At 29.7% G+C, this 24105-nt stretch overlaps 1 protein-coding gene across 1 annotated transcript in view; it reads left to right on the top strand.

The window, feature by feature from the left end:
- The first annotated feature begins 17803 nt into the window (after positions 1 to 17803).
- The window catches only part of LOC136970142 (otoferlin-like), a 153392-nt gene continuing 147090 nt past the window's right edge, over positions 17804 to 24105 (top strand). The window contains exon 1 of the mRNA XM_067264535.1: positions 17804 to 17999. Coding sequence (XP_067120636.1) covers positions 17921 to 17999 — 79 coding nt within the window. The 5' untranslated portion in view covers positions 17804 to 17920. The remainder of the gene's footprint in view (positions 18000 to 24105) is intronic.

Genomic DNA, 24105 nt, shown 5'->3' with positions numbered 1-24105 from the left:
AATTCTAAATATTAATTTTGTAACGGATATTCAAATTGTAATTCTTATAAAATAATAAAACACAATTATTCCCTATCGTTTTATCTTGATATTTATAACAATTACATACAGTCAAACCTCTGAAAAACGACAAGAACAAAAAAATGGCCTGTTGGGAAGGCTCGAAATTCGCAAAGTAATAAAATATAATTTCATAAAGTAATGTAAAAAATAATAATATAAAGTGCCTTATTACAAAAATACTTATAAATTTGAACCGAGCTTTCGACTTAATTAAAAGTAATTATATCAATAAATTTGCAAAAGTGGAAGGTTAAATATGACAATGCCACGTTAATAATGGATTGGAAGGTTAAAAACAAAAAGTAGAATTAGTTATCATTAAATTAAGCGAAAGAATCATTTCCATTTGGAATCGTTCCATTGATCATAGGCACGTATTCAAGATAAATCAAAAATGTCCGAGTCTAGAAGATTCTGACTTTAATAATAATAGTATTAAGATACAAGCCCAAAAATTTCACAGGAATTTCATTAACAGTTGCATGAATTTTCAGTAAATATTTTGCTAGAAATTAATACACTATATTTTTTAAAACCATGCTTTGATTTACACGAAGAATCAAAAATCGTTACCCTTTGCATCACACAAAGAGCCATATTGCACGGTGTTGTTTTAGCAAATGTTATTTATTAACAGCATCTCGGAAACAGTACTCGCTGCCAAGAAATAATTTATGCTGACAAGTGGCAACACTGTTGGCATCCATTTCGTGTTACAATTTCTCTTCCTGCTTACCTTTATACCTGTATATTTTTAAATAGTGATCTTCATAAGAAATTATCTTTATTAAAATAACCGTACTCTTAGGACAAATTATTTGAATTATTGTAATCTCAATATACAAATACAGGTAATATTAATCTGTAGAAGTCTTCCTGAAAATTTTGGAATTAGAAATGCCATCCTATCGTTAGTATAGGCCTATATATAAATCATATTACGAAGAAAAATGAATATTTTAGCAAATTCTGTATGAAAATAAATGAATTTTACATGTTTTGTAGCACGAAAAGTATAAATTATTGCACTTTTTAATATTTCTCTTGTATAAGCCATGAAAATCCTTGCTCAATGATAAGTGCAATGGATTGGATTAACATCGATATGTTTAAAAGTGAATTTTTAAAGAAATTATATGAGGGTATAATATTTAAATAATATATAATCTCTCCTCATCTGTTAAGTAAAAGTATCCTCCATTACTATTTTTCTGGATTTTCTTCACGTGTCTAACACCTAAATGAGGGCCAGTTTTCGGTAGAAATAACTGCCAGAAGGCATCTCTCCTTGGCAGATCGCCCATGTGTTGCGTTGCCACATCATTAAACCAAACCTAACCTAACTTCGTTACTACTAAACATGCCTTAATTTTCCGAAAATGATGAACCTATAACAATTACTCCAAGAATTTCTGGGGTAATATGTCCCGAATATTTCGGGCCCTGGCCGAATCTACGACGGGTAAAAGCGTTGCGCCCACTGGACGAAAAAGAGTAAAATTTATTGTAAATGTGTTTGTTTAATTAATAATATTTAATTTTTTTTTATTTTCATTATTTTTAAATTTAAATTCAAATCAGTTTGCTAATCATACGTAAAGTTATAGTAGAAATTGATACCGAAAGTTAAAATCATTATTCAGCTGTAACTTTCGCCATCTGTCGAGAAAGAAGTGAAATATATAGCTTTTTGCTTATTTTTGAAATTAATTATGTTTTGTTTTAAATTTAAAATATTAAAAAGTATTTAGACGAAAATAAAGTTACGAATAATTTTTTAAATTATTTTTCTCTACTTTATAACTAAGAGAACCGAGAAAAATTAGATTAGAATAGATCAGTAAATTTGAATATGAGGCCTATAAAACCGCAGTGGTTTTGGATCATCCCAACGGGGATTTCTGTCCTCACCTCCCGGTTTTCCCCGTTGTAAATCTAGCTGAACCCACATTAGATATGATAAAAGGTCCTCTCTGAAGAGCTGGGCTTTGACTAATTGTGGCCCGAAGTTATAACGTATACCCTTTGCCCGGTCTTTCCAACATATGCCCTGTCTTTCCACTTCACTAAATAATGATACATTTGTACATGTATTTTCTAAACTAGACTCTAATTAGATATTAGACAAGTGAAGAAAACACCGGTAAACTCCAGAAGACCAACCCATCGGTCAGGGACGAATCCGCGACCAGTGTTCAGTACTTTTATCCATAGATTTGAGAGCCAACATTAACCAAACGCGGGGCTTTTCTAACTCCCCTAAGTACGAAGCCGTAAGTGAATGTACACATCTTAAGCTGCGTTCAGACAGACACGTTAGCAATGTGACGTGACGTTGTTATATGCCAAGAAGCCATTTCAGGAGCAACGGCACCCTTACATTAGAATCGATTCCAAGTCAACTTTGACGGAAGGAATGCCGGGCTGAAATTTTTAATTATATTTTTAATTTATTTAATTTATAATATATGCTCTCCACTTCAAATTAGTAACGTTTTGCCCCGCCCCTGTACATCATACTTTACCTGCTAGCAATAGAGTCGTGCCAGTCATCTATCCAACTCTTTCAGGAGAAAATTTTTGAATTGAAATAACGTGACTTGCAGTGCAAACTGGAAGTTCGTATATAATTTAACCCATCAGAAACACCTGAGATGTAAAAAAATATTACCAAGTAAAAACTTATGGAGAAAAAGGGGAAGGAGGAAGAGAAAATACAGCTTTTTTGACGATTTTTACACTTTTCAATTGCTTATATTTCTGCAACTACTTTATGGAAAATCTTGAAATTTTGCACACTACTTACCACAACAAATTTCTTTCGAACGAGATATTCGGAATTACTTTAAGTGTTCAGGGAGCGGAGAAATAGACCTCCGAAAATCGGCAACTCTGACTTTTCATAGGAGCTTCCTGTCCCTACGCTTTCCACATCTTGTCTCGACTTTCATGTATCTAATTCCGTTCTCGATATGAAGGGAAGACAGACAGACGGACGATAGTGAGAATTTATAGGTCTATAATTTTTTTCAAATTGCAGCCCAGTTATTGAAGTAGAAAAATATTCTATTTTATATGATCCTAGGGAAAAGTGTTATAAAAATTTCGACACTCGATTAGCTACGTGTTGTACGAACACTTGCACGTAACGTAACGGAAAGGAGAGACGTGACCTTGACGTAACGTAACGTAGGAGTGCCTATCTGAACGCAGCTTCACACTAAAAAATGTTTTCAATTGTAAGTTTATAGCTTATGTCACTAGATGGCGGCATCTGTCAATCGGTAAAATTATTACTGTATTTAAATACAGATTTGGTGTGACACGTACTTATTCGGGTAATTTAATGTTTATAATTCGGACAATCGTTCATTTTACCTCATTGGGAGACCATCGATTACTTAACTGTTATTAAAGTTTGTTTACTATATGAAACTTTGTTAAACCTACGTAAAGATTTCCGTGTTGAACATTATCTTGTTCTCATTTCTGTCAGAATGGTAAGATAATTATTTAGTCTTTCATAAAGTTATAGTCCTTGCAGCGAATAAATCAGCCTGAGCTGGAAGGTCTACGTCAGATGAAAGGGATGGAAGGACTATAGTTCTTGCATCCTACCAAACCTAGAACTATCATAAGTATTGATTTTATGGTTTTCCGTACGATAAAAAAATATCATAGACTTTTCCATAATATTTTTATGTTTATAAATTGATACATGAATAATTTCATACATTTATTTTATAACCGACAAAGATTCTAATTAAGAATTCCAAGTGATACGATCTATTATTATATTTGTTACATAATCAGTAGTTGAAACAATATAAAATTTAACATAAATATACAGAGTTGCTCAAAAGTCGGTAAACCGTTGTAAACTCTGTTCAAATGTTTTAATACTAACAAATGTTACAAAAATTAAGATTTTATAAGTTTTGATGTTCAATATTTACAGATTAGTAGAATTCATTAAAAATCTCATCAAACTTTTCTTATTAATGACTTCTTTCGTCACTGTTATCTACTTTGCTACGGTAAATTATCAAACAACACTAGAATTGTTCGCGTATTAAACACCTACTAAGCCGTTGTGACTGAGTAAAAGTGCACAACAGTTGTAAAAGAAATTTTTAGAAGATCACTCAGAAAATTCACCAGTCAAACACTACAAGAAGGCTGGATGTCAGCCTATTGCTCTGGGGGACCCAAGATGGAATCCGAGTGAGCAACATTAGGAATTTTTTTATGGGCGGATATGTCGGGCTCCATCACTCATAACCCAATCTCCTCCATTGTGGACCCGGCCGAACCCACGACGGGTATGATTAAAAAGACCCTCTTAGTGTCCCAGAGCGAAAAGAATAAAAGAAACCACAATGGGAAAATTTGCATACTATGTGAAACATTAAGTAGAACAAGCTGTATTTGTACACCATGATTTATTTTCGATATGAAAAGAACATTTAAAATAATCGTTTCTATAGAAATCTTACATAATAATAAAAATGGCCTGCAAGAAATTCATTGTGACAACGAGCAATTATTTATTGTGATATCATCACAACACCGGGCTGAAATTTTTAGCTATGTTTTAATTTTTAAAAACTCACGTGTCTTCCGGTCCACACACACCGGAAGTTCGTAAGTAGTTAGCAGAACCTCCAGGCAGTGGGTAGCGTGGGTGTCAGCCGCCCGGGTCGGAGGAAAATTTCGCCGCCCCCTTATTTAGGTATTTTTACAAGATATTATTATTTATTGTGAAATTTTGCCACCCCCTATAAGTGCCGCCCGGGGCGGGCCGCCCCTGCCGCCCCCACTACGCTACGCCACTGCCTCCAGGACCTATCTAATTCAGTTCTCGAAATTAACGAAGGATAGACAGACAGACAGGCGAAAGAGGAATGTATTGACCGTGTCTAAAAGTAAACAAACCCTCAAGCAAGTCACGTGATTGGACCTTCTTCAACTTCCGGTAGAACGTGGAAGTTGTGTTAATAGTCGATGCGAAAAACATCGTGTGTATCAGTCACGTTTCTATAAATGACTATATTCTCTCATAAAATTATTGTTAGGACATATTATCGTTTATACATAAAACTAAATTTAATTCGACTTTCTTCTCCATTTCTTTGACGCTTTTTTTTTAGAGAAGAAAGTGCAACATTCCTCTCTTATTCTTGCTTTGTTTACTCAATACTATTCAGAAGTGTCTACAATTACTCAAAAAACTCTTATTTATATTTAAATTAAATATTTTCGATTTTTTTAAAAATTTTCTACAGGGTTTTTATATGAAGATAATGCTCCATACAAAATAATTTTGAAATATATTATATATATATAGCTTATTGTCTAAAGAGATCCTATGTATAGAATTTTATAAAGGGGGAAAAACTTATAAAAATGTTAAAAAATAATTTAACTAAACTTTAAATGGTTCTAGAAAATTAGGCAGCGAATGGCTAGCCAAAGATGGGATTGTTGCTCCTAAAAAATTAATTTTAATAAAAAACAAAATGAAAGTTTCTTTATCATCAATTTTAATTTAAATATAATATTGTTTTAAAGTGATATTTACTCTAAAACCTTAATGTCAGTCAAATATAAGAACATTTATGCCACTGAAAGAAGCCATATTGCATGTTTATATCTTCAATACACTATTGTTCAGTATATATGTACATTTTAATCAAACATATTAGCTTGAAACTAATAAATTTAAGTTCGAATTATTTGGAAAAATCCTTGTAATATTTCTATTTCTGCATATATGTAGAAGTAACAGGTAATTTTACACAAATGAAGCTATATATAATTTGATGTTGTAATAATTGTTTAATGTATCGCTTCTCAATTGGGGTATAACTCTATTAAATTACCCAAAATTATAGTTAGAAATTTATTTAAAAGCATCTAAAAATTCAAATCTTAGATACATTTTATAAACAAAATTGTAATCTACAAGCAATCATCTTTGTGTACAATGTATACAGTGGATTTATACACTTCCATCAATACATAAATTATATTTATTACTTTAGTTAATAAGTCGTGAGTGAAGTAAGATAGCGTGCAAAATAACGTAACAGCACATCGTTCTGATAAAAGATCTCTAATTAAAGTTATTGTGGTGTGACAGAGATTTTTTTCTTTTATTTATTTTTTTTGTAATATATAAAATCCAGTTTCTTTTCACATCAGTTTTTATCAGACGGAATCATGAGACGTGAAACACGTGACATTCAAAAATATACTTACGAAAATCGACTTATTAACTAAAGTAATAAATACCACATATAATTTATGTATTACTGAAAGTATATAAATCTACTGTATATATTGTATACAAAGATAATTGCTTGTAAGTTATAATTTTGTTATGTACAGTACATGTATACTGTACAATAGTGTATTGAAGATATAAACATGCAATATGGCTTCTTTCAGTGGCATAAATGTCCTTAAATAATTTAATTAAATTATTTTTTAACATTTTTATAAGTTTTTCCCCCTTTATAAAATTCTATACATAGGATCTCTTTAGACAATAAGCTATATATATATATAATATATTTCAACATTATTTTGTATGGAGCATTATCTTCATATAAAAACCCTGTAGAAAATTTTTAAAAAATCGAAAATATTTAATTTAAATATAAATAAGAGTTTTTTGAGTAATTGTAGACACTTCTGAATAGTATTGAGTAAACAAAGCAAGAATAAGAGAGGAATGTTGCACTTTCTTCTCTAAAAAAAAAGCGTCAAAGAAATGGAGAAGAAAGTCGAATTAAATTTAGTTTTATGTATAAACGATAATATGTCTTAACAATAATTTTATGAGACAATATAGTTATTTAAAGAAACGTGAATGATACACAACTTCCACGTTCTACCGGAAGTTGAAGAAGGTCCAATCACGTGACTTGCTTGAGGGTTTGTTTACTTTTAGACATGGTCAATAGGTCTGTAATTTGAAAATTGCAGCCCAATTAGGGTGTTTCTAAGCGAAAGGCAGCAAAGTAAACAAACCAATGGTATATTTCGGCTTATATGAAACACAAGATACCATTGGTTTGCCTGTCATTTAAGCCGTATAGTACACCTGTACGTGTGTAGAATCGCACTAAATTTACCTAAATTTTTAAGACGTTATAATTATTTTTATTTTTAAATTTTAAACATTATAAATATTTTAATATAAAATGCCTGTGTGATCACTGTGCAATGAACGTATTGTAATTTTAATGGTTGAACAACTAAAAATACTGTACAACTTATACGACTTTTCTCGTTATTTCTCCCTGACGTTTAATGAATTAATAATGTAAATTTTAATTATAGTTCATTATAAAAACTTTTGTACAGTTTTATACATTGCAATTGAATAATAATATATTAAAAATACAGAGAATTTACGATTTATATATACAATTTCATACATTTTTGACCTTTCTGTCAGGTTTTATACGTTAATATCGATTAGCAAACAGAAAACGACATTTTAAACCTCATAAATTAAAAAAAAAAAAAAATCGGCAATAATGCCAAAACAGTTTTCTTAACGGATACTTGATGGCGCCACCATCGAAAGATGTAATTTAATTCGCCATTTTTTATTTTAATTTCTTTTATTATTTTTTGAGTTATAACTTCAAATTGTTTTAAAATTCTCAACAAAGACAATTTCTGATTCAATTCTTTCGTATAATTTATGTTATTTTTATCTCTAACTGTCGATTTTTTAATCACCATATCGATTAGACAAACAAAATAAAATTTTTATACTTTAAAATGCAGTTAATTGAAAGTGGATATTTATGTAATAGTTAATAGTAATCACGAAACTGCATTAATTGATTGATAAAAAAAATACTTATTCCCTTCATCCAATCACTTCATCCAATCACTTATTTCCCTTCATCCAAACACTTATTCCCTTCATCCAATCATATTTAAGAAAACGGACAACATTTTACAGATTTTATGTGTAGACTTATCAGCCCGCTTCTCTGGGGGATCCAAGATCAAATCCGCAGTGTGGAACTCTATGGGCGATCTGTTCTAGATATGTCGGCTCCGTCTTTTCCCCTTTGCCTTTCTTCATTATGAGCTGGCCAAATCCAAGATGGGCATAAAAAAGGGCCTTCTTAGTGTCTACGGGTGGAAAGCATTCAAAAAAATTTCGTGAATAGTTTTATTTGCTTTAGTACGTAATAGCACTATGAAGAAAGTCTGCACTATTAATATACTGAAAATATAAATAATCTGTAATGTATATTAAGCACAAGGTGACACAAAAGTTATTGGTATAAATCGTCAAGATAACAGTGATAGAAGGTTATGCCAAGCAAATTTATGAAAAATATGTCAAAGTATTTCTTTAAAACTCTCCGTCTTGTGAGCAATACAAGGGCCATTTCTTAAGCAAAGCCATTGTGGGTTCCGATCCTGGGTCACACAGAACGGTAGGCTGTCATCTTAACTGCTTGGCCATCAATCTGTCAAAATGTCAAAGTATTATCATTTATATATTAGGCAAGAAGGACTTAATTTGAATTATTTTTGTGAAGTTTGCGAGCGATCAAATGATGTATATATATATATATATATAAAATTAAATTTTTAATCTGAAATTTTTTAGATTTAATTATAATTAAATCTGTGCCCACAGGGCTGAATGCATCAAAATATAAAAAGTCGTTTTTATTAAATGCATAAATTAAATTTATGTATACAATGAGAAGTTATTTTATTTATTTTCGAAATACTTAATAAATCAATTGTGAATATTTTAAAAAAAGTCAGAAATTGAATATTCATTTTAGCAACGATCTATATGATATCACATGTTACGTATACTTATTCATTACGGCACAATTACGCTATTATTACAATAATTAAATAAATTTCCTGCTAATTATCAACTCCTGTAAGTGAATTAACAATAGATACTGAATAACATTAACAAAGGTATAATTTTAGAACTTTAAATCGTTCTATTACATTATATTTTTTTGCGGATGTATGTGTTAAATAAAAATTTATATACTACGAATATTTAATAATATATTACACAACTGTGAATTTTTAAAAATTATTTTTTCCCTGTGGGCAAAAAGAGGGTCTTTTTTTTTAGCAAATCCATTATGGGTTCGTCCAGGCTTACGATGGAATGTGCCCATTCTTCGGAAAACTATTCTGGTTATTCGACTCGTCCGGATTCAATTCCGAATCCCTCCGAATGGTCGGTCGCTACTATAACCGTTCGGCCATTCGGCCCTCTGTGTTAGTACCTATCAGTTTAATGTCTCGATACATCTGGATATATGAATGTCATTATTGTTTATGCATTTAATACAATGCGGCATGAGATATTTGAAAATAAAGACTATTCAATAATATACGGGAAAGGACCACAGTCCTTACACAGAAAACTTTGTATGGAGTACTGTATTTATAATAAGGAACCAAGAGTAACGAAAAAGAGCGAAGAAAAGAAGAAAAGACAATGACTTCAGATAGTCATGCCATGTTCTTGAAGTGAAGTAAAACCTTCACTTTCTTTGTTAAGTAAATCGGGTATTTAATATTTTCAGCTCATTAAATAAAACTTCGTTACATGTTCCTTAAAAATGTAAAAATTTTGATGAGTTATTTTATGATCGATCCCCACACTTACTCCTCTGTTATATATACCAGAGTCGAGAAAGTAAACCTCATTGTCTTAAGATATTGTATACAGGTGAGACTGGGAAGAAGTACAGTACACAGTATAAAGTTTAAACCGTTGAAAGAGTACAGTGCAGTGTCACGTCACCTTTTAATGCAAGATTATTTTCTACGTAGTTTAATTTTAGCTACTTTATTCATATAACTATTGTTTTTTCTTAACTATGCCTGTTGAACACTTAAAAGAGTATTACTATATTCAGTGAGTACAATAAACATGTATTGTACAGTACAATAATACTTTTGAAAACTGGAAAAATATTTCTCAGCGCCCTCTTTAGATTATTCTAAATACTCGTACTTAATAAGAATAATTGTGTAAATGGATAAAACATAACATTTGATATTCGTGAATATTTAATTTTTTGTTCATATGATTTTAGTTGAAGATAACTCTGATTAAACCAGAAATTTCTATAATATTTTTTTACAAAATTGGATTAACGTTCAAGTTATTTAAAAACTAAACTTAAGATGTTATCTTATAAAAGTAAAATTTTTACTGAACCGATAAAATACATATTATTTCTATTTTCTCAAATACTCCATCCAGATGTCAAAGCATTGTTTTCTCATACAACTAAACATTTAGAATGTTATAACCAATAAAATATCAGACGAAAGCCAGATGGCACTACAAATCCTTTACAAGAATAATATCGATTCCTTCACTTAAATTCTCTACCCTGTAGAGATTGAATTGGATTGATAGTATAAGGAAATGCAACACATGGGCGAGGAGTGTCTTCCGGGAGGACTTATGGGAAACTTGTCCCTATTTAGATGTTAGACACATGAAGAAAACTTGAAAAACTTCACGCGGTCAGCCTTTTGGTGAAGTAAGAACCAGCAACCAACTGTCAGTGTTCAGTGTTTTTATCCACTCAGCCACTGGTAGACCCTTTGCAGAGATTGGATTTTGTGGTATTAATTGCTTAGACTCATTATTATAAGTCTATAGTTTTAGTCAAAAAGATAGGAATATGAACGGCGAGAAGTAAAGAATATAGATTTATAGATTATGTTTTAGAATTTAGCTATGTTAGCACACTTAGAAGCTTACTATTCTATTCAGCAATGCTATCATTTTTAGAAATTCAATATTTTCAATCAAGAATATTGAAGTTGAGTTACTGAGAAATTTAAGTCTTGTATCAGAGCAAACTTCTCAATGTCCTAACAACATAAACGGCTGGAAGAAGCCCTATTTCTCAACCTGTCGACAATTTCTTTCTTACCAACAACCATTGAATTAACATTATCTCTGTGGTGTTCAATTCGTAAACGCTACAAACTCTTATCACTAAATTTCTGATGAAGGTGTCACACCACTTATATCAGCAGTCGTATTGTTTCCACATATTAAATTCTAATATTGTTGTGTTCTGAAAATTATGCAAAACGGCATAGAGGAGAAGGTCCAACGAAACAATTTACTTTGCAACTCTTTATTTAGATCAATAATTTACAACATAGATGAACAGATTTCTATATAAGGGATTTATATATATTTACAGCGATTTCTCTATCAAAGAGAGTTGAAATGAATGAAATCCTTAGACTGGTATCTTGGTATGTGTTATACAAGATATTTTCACATAGTTGTATATTGCAAGGTTATTACGTCGAGGAAATATAAGTAACTTTAGTTTCGACCAACAATGGCACCTTTTAACTTCTGTTTTCTACCGCAAAAATAGCCACAAATTTTTTTGAAATTATTAAACCATTTATTAATTAAGCCCAAACACCTACAGTGATTAAAAAATTAAACTTATATAATATATTATATTAACTATATTAAACTTATATAAGAATTACAAATTGTAAACACAAATCTGCAATACATTTAAAATTATTTCAAATCAATAAAAGCGAGCAAGGCAAGTAAAACCTTGCTTTCTAATAAATACCTGCTACGGTAAATGATTCGAAATCTTTATTATACTGTACTAACGTTATTGAGAGTGTAATGGGCCATGCACTTCTGCTAATGTTTTAAAGTCAGTAACGGAAACATGAGATATAATTGTTAAAATTATAAATATAATTAATTAGATCTATATACAAATTTAGATAGGTTATTATGTAAATATATTCGACTTTCTAATAATATTTACGTATTATAATTTATTTCATAAATCGAACTCAGTATTTCATCCGTCATTAACAGAATTTCCTATGTTTGCATAACCTTCATATGTCATTGATTATTGTATATTGAAGCAAACCTGCCTAAAGCTAATTTTAACAAAATTGACAATATTCATATATATGTTAAATATAGTTAAAAATAAATTGAAAATTTATACTAAGTACATCAAAATTAGAGAAAAACACTAAATACAATCAGCCTTGTTCACTTATTTTATAAATTTGTGTTTCAGAATGTCTATAAACTAAGTGGACAGCATCTCCTCATAAATAGCGAATTTATAAAAAATTATTAGAATTAGTTTGTAGTTTGATTTATTTGGTTAAGGCAACATGATCTGCCGAGGGATGTCTCCTGGAAGACCGTTAATTTGAAACTGGCCCTCATTTAGGTGACACTAACGTGAAGAAAACCCGGAAAACTTTACCTGGCTAGTCCATTGGTGATGCCCGAACCCAAGACAACCAGTGTTCGGTGGTTTTATCCACTTGGCCACTGGTAGGCACTTATTAGAATTTAGAAAGAACCATTCAGAAATAAAAAAAAACAAAGTTGTTAGATGTGGAAAATTAAATACAGTAGAACATCGATTATCCGACTCAATTGGGGACTGGGGTTGGTCGGATAACTGAAAAGTCGGATAACCGAAAAGTATGAAAAAATACATTATTAGTATAGTGTATTAGGCCTGGTTTAAATACTAGCCTCCCTTTCATGGTCGAGCCAGTGCTGCCAGCTAAAACATGCAAAAATTTAACAAAAATAATATTAAAATAGCCAAGATATAATCAAATATTGTAGCGCCACATCACTAGCGGACATTTGAATTTGCCGACTAAAACGCGGTCGGTTAATCGGGGTCGGATAATCGATGCTCTACTGTACTTATATAATTTTCACAGTATAATACTTTCAACTTCACGCAGGTGAGTGCTATGTGCTTACCCGTCGCAGTAATTAAGTGAATATATATATATATTTTATAATTACATCTTTTTTTTGTATGAATTATATTTAATTTATTATTTAAAATTTTTTTCCAATATGTGGCTCTACACGAAAAACCAACAAATCGAATGTAGACAGAAATTAATTGATTTAAAGAAACTGAATCAATATTTTGGGGTGATATGTATGGAATTATCTAAGTTAGAAGTATGTTAACGTATTTGCCGAGCAATTGGTCGAACGGCCTAGGAGTTAATAGCGAACAGACAAACAAACATTCCTATATATATATATAGATTATAGCCGAACCTCCAATAAAGGCTAAGGCTACCTGTAAACAATTGCCATTTTTTTCAGAAACGTTTCTTTTTGAAATGCCTCCAAACAACGGTTATTTTTTGTTTCTGTCGACATTCTTTGTTCAGAGGTTTGACTGTATTTTATTTTCCCCAATGACGTTTAAGATACATAAAAACCTAGCAGATGAACCTGGCGTTGCCCGGGCAAAAGATAACATTAAGATTATTAGATTATTTCATACTTCTAACTCTTCTATTATATTACATTATAGTATTTGATTTATATAGGTTATTTTAAAGATTATCTTACGTAAGGTTTCTCACACCGAATGACCAATCTAACACATTTTAAAAATTCTTTAAGTTGTGTACAGTAGAGAAATAAAGAATTTTTAAAATATGTTTAGATTGGTCACTCGGTGTGATAAACCCTTACATAAGATAGCCTTTGTTAACATTAAAACGAAAACCATGTAAAGAGTTTGATAATTTCAGCCTACCATGTAAATATCGCGTTTATAGAAAATTGTTAGGCTGCAATTTGAAAAAAAATTGTAGACCTATTAATTCTAACTGTCATTCGCCTACATGTCTGTTCTTGTTCTGAAGAAAGGAGTTAATCAGATGAACCTCGAGACCAGATATGAAAAGTTCTTAAGCCCAGATTAACTATAACGTGACTTCAGGTTTTTCGACCGGAAGTCACGTTACTTCAATTCCAAATTTTCCCCCAAATGGAGCTAGATAGATATTCGGTACGACTCTATTGCTAACAAGAAAAGTATTATGTACTGTACAGAGGCAAGACCCCACTAAAAGAATTGAAAATATTGTGACAAAAAATTGCAACTCAGTATTGTGAGGATGTCACAATAAGTGATCACTCGTAAGAATTTGTTTGGTTTACTTGGTTACGGCAACGCAACACGTAAGCGATCTGCCGAGGGGTTGCATCCAGGGAAAACTTGTATGAGAAGCTGGAAACTATTGGGTGTTACTAACGTGAAGAAAATTCGAAAAACTCTACGTGGCAATGCCTGAATCCACAACTAACTAACTACCGGTGTTCGGTGGTTTTATCCACTTGGCTACTGGAGGGTACTTATTAGAATTAAGAAAGTACCGCTCAAAAATGTAAAACCCACGTTGTTAGATGTAAAAAATTAAATACAGACTTTTCACAGGTTAACACTTTTGATTCTACGCATGCAAGTGCTATGTGCTACCTGTTACAGTAATAATATAGCGTCTAATTCGCGCTATATCATTGTCGCAGTAATTAAGTGAATATAATATATATTTAAAAAAATTATATTTAGCTTATTATTTTATATATTTTTTACCAATAGATGGCGCTAGGTATAAAGTCAGCAAATCGAATGTAGATAGAAATTAATTGATTTATAGAAATCCAGTCAATATTTTAGAATGGGATGTACGACATTATCTAAATTACAAGTACGTAAAACGTTACTGCCGAGTTTCGTAGCAATTGGTCGACCGTCCTAAGAGTGTATAGAGAACGAACGAACAAACAAACAAACATTTATATCTATATGATATATATGTATATAGATTAAATAACAATGATTGATTAAAAATTTAAATTTACAAACTTAACTCCACCCATTTTATTTTTCCAACCAATTGTCAATTAAAACGTCATATCTTTCTACATCTCAATGAATTTTTAACATTATCTATCTCGCGTATATTGAAGAGGACAACATATGTTTAAATAAGGTGATTTTTATTAGAAATTTAATTTATAACTTGATATGTTTATTATTAAATTATTATATAATATTAAATAAAATAACAATTTGCACATTACTTATGAAAATTAAATTTAAAAACTAAGAAACTCTCAAATATTAATAAACGAAGACATCACCTAATTACAATGAAAGTACTTGATACTCATTAGTATTGTAACTAAAACATTTATTTATTTTCCTTAAGTAGAGTTAAAAATTGTGTTTTTTTTTTAACTTAATGATATTTTGATCTTAATTATATCTATTTTTGAAAATTAAATAACTGAAATTTGAGATTAGATAGAAATGGATACCAAGAAGTATCAATAATTATTTCGGAAAAAATATTTTAAATAATTATTTACATATTCTAAGATCTATTGTTTAGAAATTTAAAAAAGATTAATACAATTTAATGTTAAATAATTAAATTTAATAATTCCACACACGATAAATCTTCCAGCAAGCTACCATCATATGCTATTCTATATTGTGATTTGAAATGGTTTATTCATGATGGAGTCAAAAAAGAAGCCGTTCATCTTAGAAAATTGCGGTTTTCTTGTTGAATACAAATCAAAATAATTAATTATTATATTTTTCAAAGGTTTTTAACGTCTAAAAACCTGTAAACTCTTTAGTTTTTGAAGTTATAAGCTATCAACATACGAAAAAAAAAATTTAAGTTTGTACAGAAGTATTCAGTTATAAATTTGGCTTTGCTTTTTATTTAATTTTTATTTACTGTTTATTTATTTAATAAGTTTTTTAATTTTCTAAAAATAACCCCACCAGATTTTTACATTTTTGGACTCAGGATAGGTTAAAATGCTGAGAAATGCAAAATATTTTTTCCCCTGTATGTAATGTTATGGATATTAATGTATGTGTGTGGATGTGCACGTTTTTGTTCGCCCACTTTAAAACTTAATAACTTCTGTACTTTTTGTCCAAAATTTCTGAAATTTTGCGAGAAGGTTTCTGTGTTAGGGGGATTGATGCTATTAAATTTTGGTGATTAAAGGTTGAGGGGTGGGTAGATATAAAGGATCGTGTGTCATATCTCGAGTGGGGTCGGACTTGCTACACCCAATTTAAATTCTTTTACCGGGAAAGTTACGCAACTCGTTGCTGGAATTTTTTTTTCGATAAATTGCTTTTTTTTCTATTTGTAAAAGTACATTTATTTATATATAAGAATTGTTATTATTCACATAAATTAAATAAAATTTTAATGGTTTTTTCTAAACAGAATTGATTTATATTAACTTTATTTTTTCAAGAATAAACTAGAAAATTCCAAAAATAATTTTAAAATATTTCAGATTTACAATAAATGTTTATAAATATTACAGATTAAAATTAATCATTTAACATTGTAAATAATAAAAAAAATATTTAATATAAAGTTAAAGCTATCAGAATTTATTTCCTCAAGTAGGAGTTTATCAGTTGAAGGAAATGAAATATTTTAACCTTCTGTTTTGTTTTCTAATCAATACTTTAAGTAAATGGAATCAATTTTCTGTCAAGGATAATTGTATTTTTTAAATTAATTTAAAATAACAATTCTGTAGCTAAGAATAATAATAGATTCTGTAGCTAATAATAATAATAATAATAATAATAAAATTAATATTGGTTTAGAACATAAAATTATAAAATAATTTTAAATTTTATTGGATTACATTTTCATTTTTTGTTTTACATTTTAAGTATGAACGTCTACGCAATATTTCAATTTCTGTTCTGTTCAATTCCAGTTCTTGAGTTCTGTTCAAGTTCAGTTCTGGAGTTCATTTGTTCAATTTCAGTTCTGAAGTTCTGTTCAATTTCAGTTCTGGAGTTCTGTTCAATTTCAGTTCTGGAGTTCTGTTCAATTTCAGTTCTGGAGTTCTGTTCAATTTCAGTTCTGGAGTTCTGTTCAATTTCAGTTCTGGAGTTCTGTTCAATTTCAGTTCTGGAGTTCTGTTCAATTTCAGTTCTGGAGTTCTGTTTATATTCTATCCTGTTCTTTTTAATTTCCCTAATTTTGTTTTGTTCAAGTTCTGTTCTGTTGTTTTTCCCATCTTATAGATCTAGAACCTGAAACGTTACATAAAAGTTCAGGCTTATTAACTAATTTTAGTTGCCTAAACTAATATTTTCTACAATATTATGCTTTTATTTCTTTTTTATTATAATGTTGTAGTTAAAATACATTATGTTTAAACAATCGCTTTATTTACTTAAACTTAAAAATTCGACACCAAACAAGTGATACATCACGGATTCAATATTACAACACATTTTACGTAAGATAAAGTTGGAGACAATGTCGGTGGTATGTTTTAAATGATGTACGATTTATATGCGATTTTTAAACTCGCACAGTAAAAATTCTTGTTATAGGGAAGGAGAAAAAGTATCTGGAGATCCGTAGAAAGTTTTCACATTCTTGCGCCACTTAAAATTGTTTAAATATTGGAATATTGAGCATGTCTTTCTATACACGAGATTTTTCCGAACCTAGTATATCGTTAAAATAAATAAAAATTTATGTATTTCTACAATATTCCAAGATAAAAATTTTAATATTGAATAAAGGCATTAAAATAAATTTAAAAAAAATTAATTTACAAATTTAAAATATATATATATATATAATTCACTATTAAAATATAAGAAATATCATCAAGTGGATTTGAATTCCGTTTCATGAATGAATTACATCCCGATCCATTCTCAAACATTCTCTTATTGATTGTGAAGGGTGCAGCTTAGTGACGTCATTCCAACCAATCCAGAAGACCCTACCTCCGTTGTCATAGTGACATATCGACCAATAGCAAATATAGCGTGGTTAAGCGCGGTAGTACGGCCAGCAACAGCTTTTGTAGAAGAGAGCACCCGGTTCATACGTGTCTAGCAAAGCGCACTATGTTGGATTGACTTGACTTTTGTGTGTACCTGGTTAAAGCAATATGGCTCTCAAATTTAAACTCAGATTCGTTAGTGGATTGACAGGCAAATCCGATCGATTAGCAAGGGCTACATTCAGAGGTTAGTGCAGTATTTTATGATGTTTTTTTAATTGTCTTCCGTGTGTCTACAAACAAAATCCCATGTACCAGATGTATCACGTGTGCGTATACAAAGCGTACATGTACAATAATTTGCGTAAGAATATAGCAAAATATTTCGGGTAATCTGTAAAAAATTCAAAATAATACTATACTACTGTCATCTTATATAACAATTGAGTAAAATGTCAGTTCTGTTTCCAGCGAGCAACTTACCAGGTGCTCTATTTTATGTTCATTCCTTGGATGTTATAGTGTTGTAGTATTTTTTGTTTTGAATTTTTAACGTTTCGTATGTGTGTTTCTAACCGTTTAACACCGCGCTACACATGTAAATGATAGAGAAAATTTTGGCTTCTAGTTAAAATCGATGATTAACCCACATGTTGCTCGGTTGGCGTACACATTGTTTTATTTTCTATAGGGAAAAGAGAAAGTACAGGTATATTTATATATATACGGTACACACACAAACACTTTCTGTTACGTTTCTGATTAATGAAAATAAATAAAACCTTCCAGAACCTCTATCTGTTATTATTGATCTATTTTGGCTTGTATACAGTTTTTTTTTTTATTGCTATCAGGTTACATTGTTTTCTTTATTTTTTCGTTAATTCCATGCACAAGAAATTAGGTTAATGAATCATCTTGTTATCTAAGTAATTAGTTATAAATGCCTTATTTATTGTGGTTTTTTTTTTTATAAATAAAAATTAAGTTTTTAAAAACAGAATTTAAGGTAAATAAGAGTCACATTTTGTATAAAATTTAGTAACACTATTAAGTTAAATTCTGCATTTTTTTCGTAACATTTTAAAATAACATTTCGTGTAAAATTTACTGACATTTTTCTTTTTCGTAACATTTTGCAGTTTTTTAGTAAAGAAATTTAGTGACATTTTAAAGTAAAATTTCGCGCTTTTTTGTCGAATTTTTACAAAATACTTATTTAATAATTTTTATAAATTACAATTTACTAATATAATTCGATTTTAATTAATGTTTATTTCTGATTCAAAACTCTTCTTAAGTAATTCAATGCTATTATGTTTCAATTATTTCGTGGTTTTTCCTTTTAATATTTTATAGAATTTTAATACTTTTAAAATGATATATTATCCAGAATTTCATTGAAAATTAAATATTTAAACATTAAAATAATCTGTTAAACGTAACATGTTCATAAATATTGATAATAAGTTTTTCCTGCAAATTGAAAAAATTCGTTTCGCTTGCAAACTTAAATGTTTAACAATCATATAGCATTGAAACTTGTTTGTTGCGGCAGCATTGCTTAATTATTTCCATATTTAATAATGTAAACGTCTGTTTGTCTGTTATTAAATATAGATTCGTTAATTTGTATTACGTATATTTAGTCAAACCTCTGAACAACAGCCACTGAAGGAAACATAAAAAGTGGCCGTTGTTCGGAGGTGGGTGTTATTGGAGATTCGACTGTATTTTCTTTTTCAATTATTATTATTCTATATTTTATAATTAAAAATACATAAAATAGTGCATATTTTAATAATTAATAATTATTTATACCGGCGTTTTGCAATTTTTTATTGTCTGTCACGTTGTAACGAGACGTAAAGTGTGTCGGACAGACATACCAAATGTTCCTTTTTTTACTTTTTCACTTAAAAATACTTCAAAATTTATATAATTTTATATTCATATGATGTAATGCTGTGCGTAGTGCGTGATGGACAGACACTTTAAATATGTTTTGTTACTCATAAAAGCTATATTTACGTATTTTTACTGTATTAAAACTGTGTAGACGATGTTACACGTGACAATTAAACAAAAGCAGTAAGCTTATTAATAATATAAACGTCTGTTGTCTGTCTGTTTGTGTATTAAATATACATTTGTCAATTTATAAAAATAAAATATTTACTTTTTTTTTAATTTATTAAAAAAGTTTGAAAAATTTTTTATTCCATATTTAAAAGTTACTGAAATAATGTATAATTTAATAAATAATGACGATAATTATAAAGGTAATTCGCAATTTTTTTGAGTGTCTGTCTGCTACTCTCTACGTCTTGTACAGAAGAAACATGTTTTCGGTTTTAGATGTTACGCCTAACATCAGTACGTTGTTACACGTATTAATTTAAAGCATACAAATTATGGAATTTTGTAAAGAATTTTACGTATTTGCACATTAAATTAGCCACATTTTAAAAAATTATTTGTTCATTTTCGAGTAATTTCGAGCATTCTACGTATAGAACAGACGTAACAAAGCAGAAAACACTCAAAAATGATTAAAATTATAAATATTCTTCATTATAAAACGAAATAATTATAAAAATTGATCGCTTATGTAACAAAACAAGCAAAAAATATATTAATTTGAATCGTTTTTGAAGCGATTCAACAAGAAATAATACTTCAGAAAGTCTTTTTTTTTTGGAGCGTCACCACTTAAACGATCAAAAAACACAAGTCAAAGGTCAGGTATTTTTAATTAAAAAATTAAATTAATGTTATTTATATGTCCTTAATTGGGCAAAGATAACACTATTAATAGAAAAATTTAGGTGTTAGATGAAACAATACTTCTGTATGGTCTTTCCCCTAAAAAATTTAAAATTTTTACATTTTTGGGCCAATCAGAAGCTTCCATATTTATTAGTAAATTATATTAAAGTACAAGTAATTGATTAATTAACTTTCCGCATTAAAATATAATCCATAACTTAAATATCTAGTAAATGTATTTAAGTCTAGTTTAATTAACTAGAACTGTAATCGATAATTAGAGAAATTTTATGATAAAATAATAAAGAATATAATAAATAATTTATAAATGAAAACTTATTAAAATAGAATTTTAATGAGAAATAAATAATTCGGAGCGATGCATGTCACTTTCTCACCGTTAGGGAATAGCAATTATATCCAATGACACACACTCGCGTAAGACACGTCATAAGAAAGTCGAGTTTTACGTCACGCTCGATTTGATTGGTCTATTTGAATAACTTTAAAATTTCAAATATGATGTGCACTAAAATTTGCTGAATATACTTTTAAAGTTATACAGTAACACGGGTTTGACTTGTTGATATGACAAGGTGTTACGCTCGTTACAAGAGCGTAACTTCATTTAATCTTCTAGACTTGAAAATTTAGAAGAGGACTGCTTATACTTATGGAAAATTTTTTAGAAATTCTGTAAAATTTTTGTTACGGTCTGTATCTATATCATAACATATCTTATACCCCGTTATATCTGCATATAGGACAGAGTTTGAAGATTCAAGCACCCCTCATTACACTATATTTGTCATTACTTGAGAAATACGTTTATTTAATAAAACGTAATAGCACTTTCTACTGTAAGTTTTCAATTATAAAATCCATAAAATAATTGGGATAAGGTTAAAAAATTACCTTGTTCTTATTATTAATTTGAAACAATGTTGTTTATCTTGTGAGTGATTTAAATGCATTTGACCAATCAGCGTCACTAAAAAATTCGACTTTTCGTGTTTCTATCTTTCAGCCAATCAGTGATGTTAAAAATTGTAATTTTCAACGTATCTCAACTTTATATGGATATCGAAACCGAAAAATTTCGTTAGAAAGACCTTCAGAGGGGATATTACGAGGTGTATTTATGGAATTAACTTCACAGGACAGCAAGAGGGAGGAAAATGCGAGGGGTCTGTGCTTTGTGTTACGTTATAATCCAAATAACCGGACTTGTAGAGGCCCGGCTGAAATTTGAATATTAACATTTTAATTTTAACCTACAGCAAGTCAATTTAAGTAATTTCAAGTATAAATAGAAGGAAATGCACGAGAAGTTTACGTGAGCAGGAATAAAGGACCTTAGATGTCTTAGTCCCAATCTCGTAATCGCATTCGACAGTCTTGACTACATAACTACGCCCTATTTAATCTTTTCATCTTCAAAGGTGCAACTTATTTATTTGAATAAAATAATATTGTTACATTGCACAAAACATTACAGTATTTAATTGGGCTGCAATTTGAAAAAACTGTAGACCTATAAATTCCCACCTGTCGTACGGCTTTCCGTCCGTTCGTCCGTCCGTTCGTCCGTCCGTCCGTCTGTCTTTCCTTAATCTCGAGAAGGAAGTTAGATAAAAGACGAGACCAGATATGGAAACCTTAAGAGCAGGAGGCCATAACTATATATATAAACATTCGGTTTGCACTAGAAGTCATGTTATTTCAATTCAAAAATTCTCCTGAAAGTTAACTAGACGACCGGCGCGACTCTATTGCTAGCAGGAAAAGTATAATGTACAGGGGCAAGCCATTACTAATTTGAGGTGGAGAGCATATATTTTAAATTAAATAAATTTAAAATATGATTAAAACTTGTAGCCCAGAATTGCGACCATGTCAATAAACAATTGCTTGTTAATAGCTTAGTTTATGAATAAAGTAAACAGATTTAGAGATGAATTGCCTCAAGAATTGGCATTTAATCAGCAAATCGTGCCAGAATTTCTGAACAAAGAAACGAATAAATAGAAAAATTGAGAGTTCGAGATTCGATTCTCGAATTTCTAGAACAGAATTCTAAAATATTTTCACTTGGAGGCATTAAAATCTGGCGATAATGCTTTTATATTCTGTCCTTCTTAGCGACTTATTTCTTGGCAAATGAATCAGCTTTACTTAAAAGATGAAGAGATGCAACAAGGGTAATTTTATCCTTATGTTTATCATTTAATGTACAAATAGAATTGCTACTGCTAGAGTAAGTAAAGATCCAAGTAAAGCACGTCGCTTAGGAACCACATTTTGTAGTTCATTCTATAAATATATGATCACAGTTTATGATGAAAAAATAAGTTAGAAGTTTGTAAAAATGATTTTTTATGTTTTATAAAGGTAAGATATGAGTATAGGCTTATACCGAAGACATTCTCTTATGGTAAGAAGGTTAAGAGTAACTCTAAGGGAGGTTCTCTTATGGTAACTTAAAGCTATAGTAGTATGGAGCGGGTTTTATTATTAAATTATCATAAACATTAAATAATTTGTAAATACCTGAATATTTTGGATTGAAAAAAATTAAAAAAGGAAAAAAAACATATTTTAAAAAATTAATTTATTCAGATTAATAAAATTCATAAGTAGAACAAGATGTTTCGACCGTAGCCTACATATATAGACACGATGACGTTTTCTTTCTTAATAATTGCAAACATATTTTAAAAATTAATTTAATTAATATAAAATTTTATTTCTTAAATTAAGTTATCAATAATTCTGAATACTTTTAAGGCTATTTTGGATCATAATTTAATATATTTAAGGCCGAATGAAGGTATGCAAACTCAAATCATCTGAAGTAATTTTTTTAAAATAATTACCATGAAAAAATGTTTTAAGAATAATAATTTGTAATGACGAACATTGAGAAAACTTTTTAATTAAATAAATCGTTCTTAATACATCAACATGAATCAAATATTCGGCCAAGTAAGATGTCTTCCTACTTGGCAATCAGCCAAGAATGTGTCATATCTTTTTTTTACGGATAATTGGATAATATTTCAGATGACAATTTTGCAAGTTTTTGCGTTTTATTTGAGCTTATTTTATTGTTATAATTAAACTTTTTTTTTAAAATAAATCATTCTTAATGGATTTAAATCTTTTAATCATGCGTAAAAAGATCTATGTATGCAGTCAAACCTTTGAGCAACGATCACTGACGGGAACATAAAGATGTCCATTGTTTGGAAGTTATGCATTTCGAAAAGAAACGCTTCTGAAAAAAATGGCCGCCGTTTAGGGGCGGCCGTTATTGGAGATTTGACTTTATAACATATTTGGATGCAGTCTGTTGTTGTAATCACAAAAGGTCTTTCTTCCTAATGAATTTAAAAGTCCTGTTCGAACTTATGACACTGTCAAAGTATTTAAATTTACTAAATATTAACACATAAATGAACATATTTCAAAAAGTACATACATTTATGTCAATTATTAAATTATTATCGTAATTACACAGAAATAAACATTAATTTTATGTAAATGGAAAAAAATAATTTTGCACCATTCTTTACAGTTATAAT

Source organism: Centruroides vittatus, unplaced genomic scaffold (assembly GCF_030686945.1).
Source record: "Centruroides vittatus isolate TY-2023 unplaced genomic scaffold, ASM3068694v2 contig_19, whole genome shotgun sequence".
Classification (NCBI taxonomy): domain Eukaryota; kingdom Metazoa; phylum Arthropoda; class Arachnida; order Scorpiones; family Buthidae; genus Centruroides; species Centruroides vittatus.
This window is presented reverse-complemented; position numbering and strand designations above follow the sequence as displayed.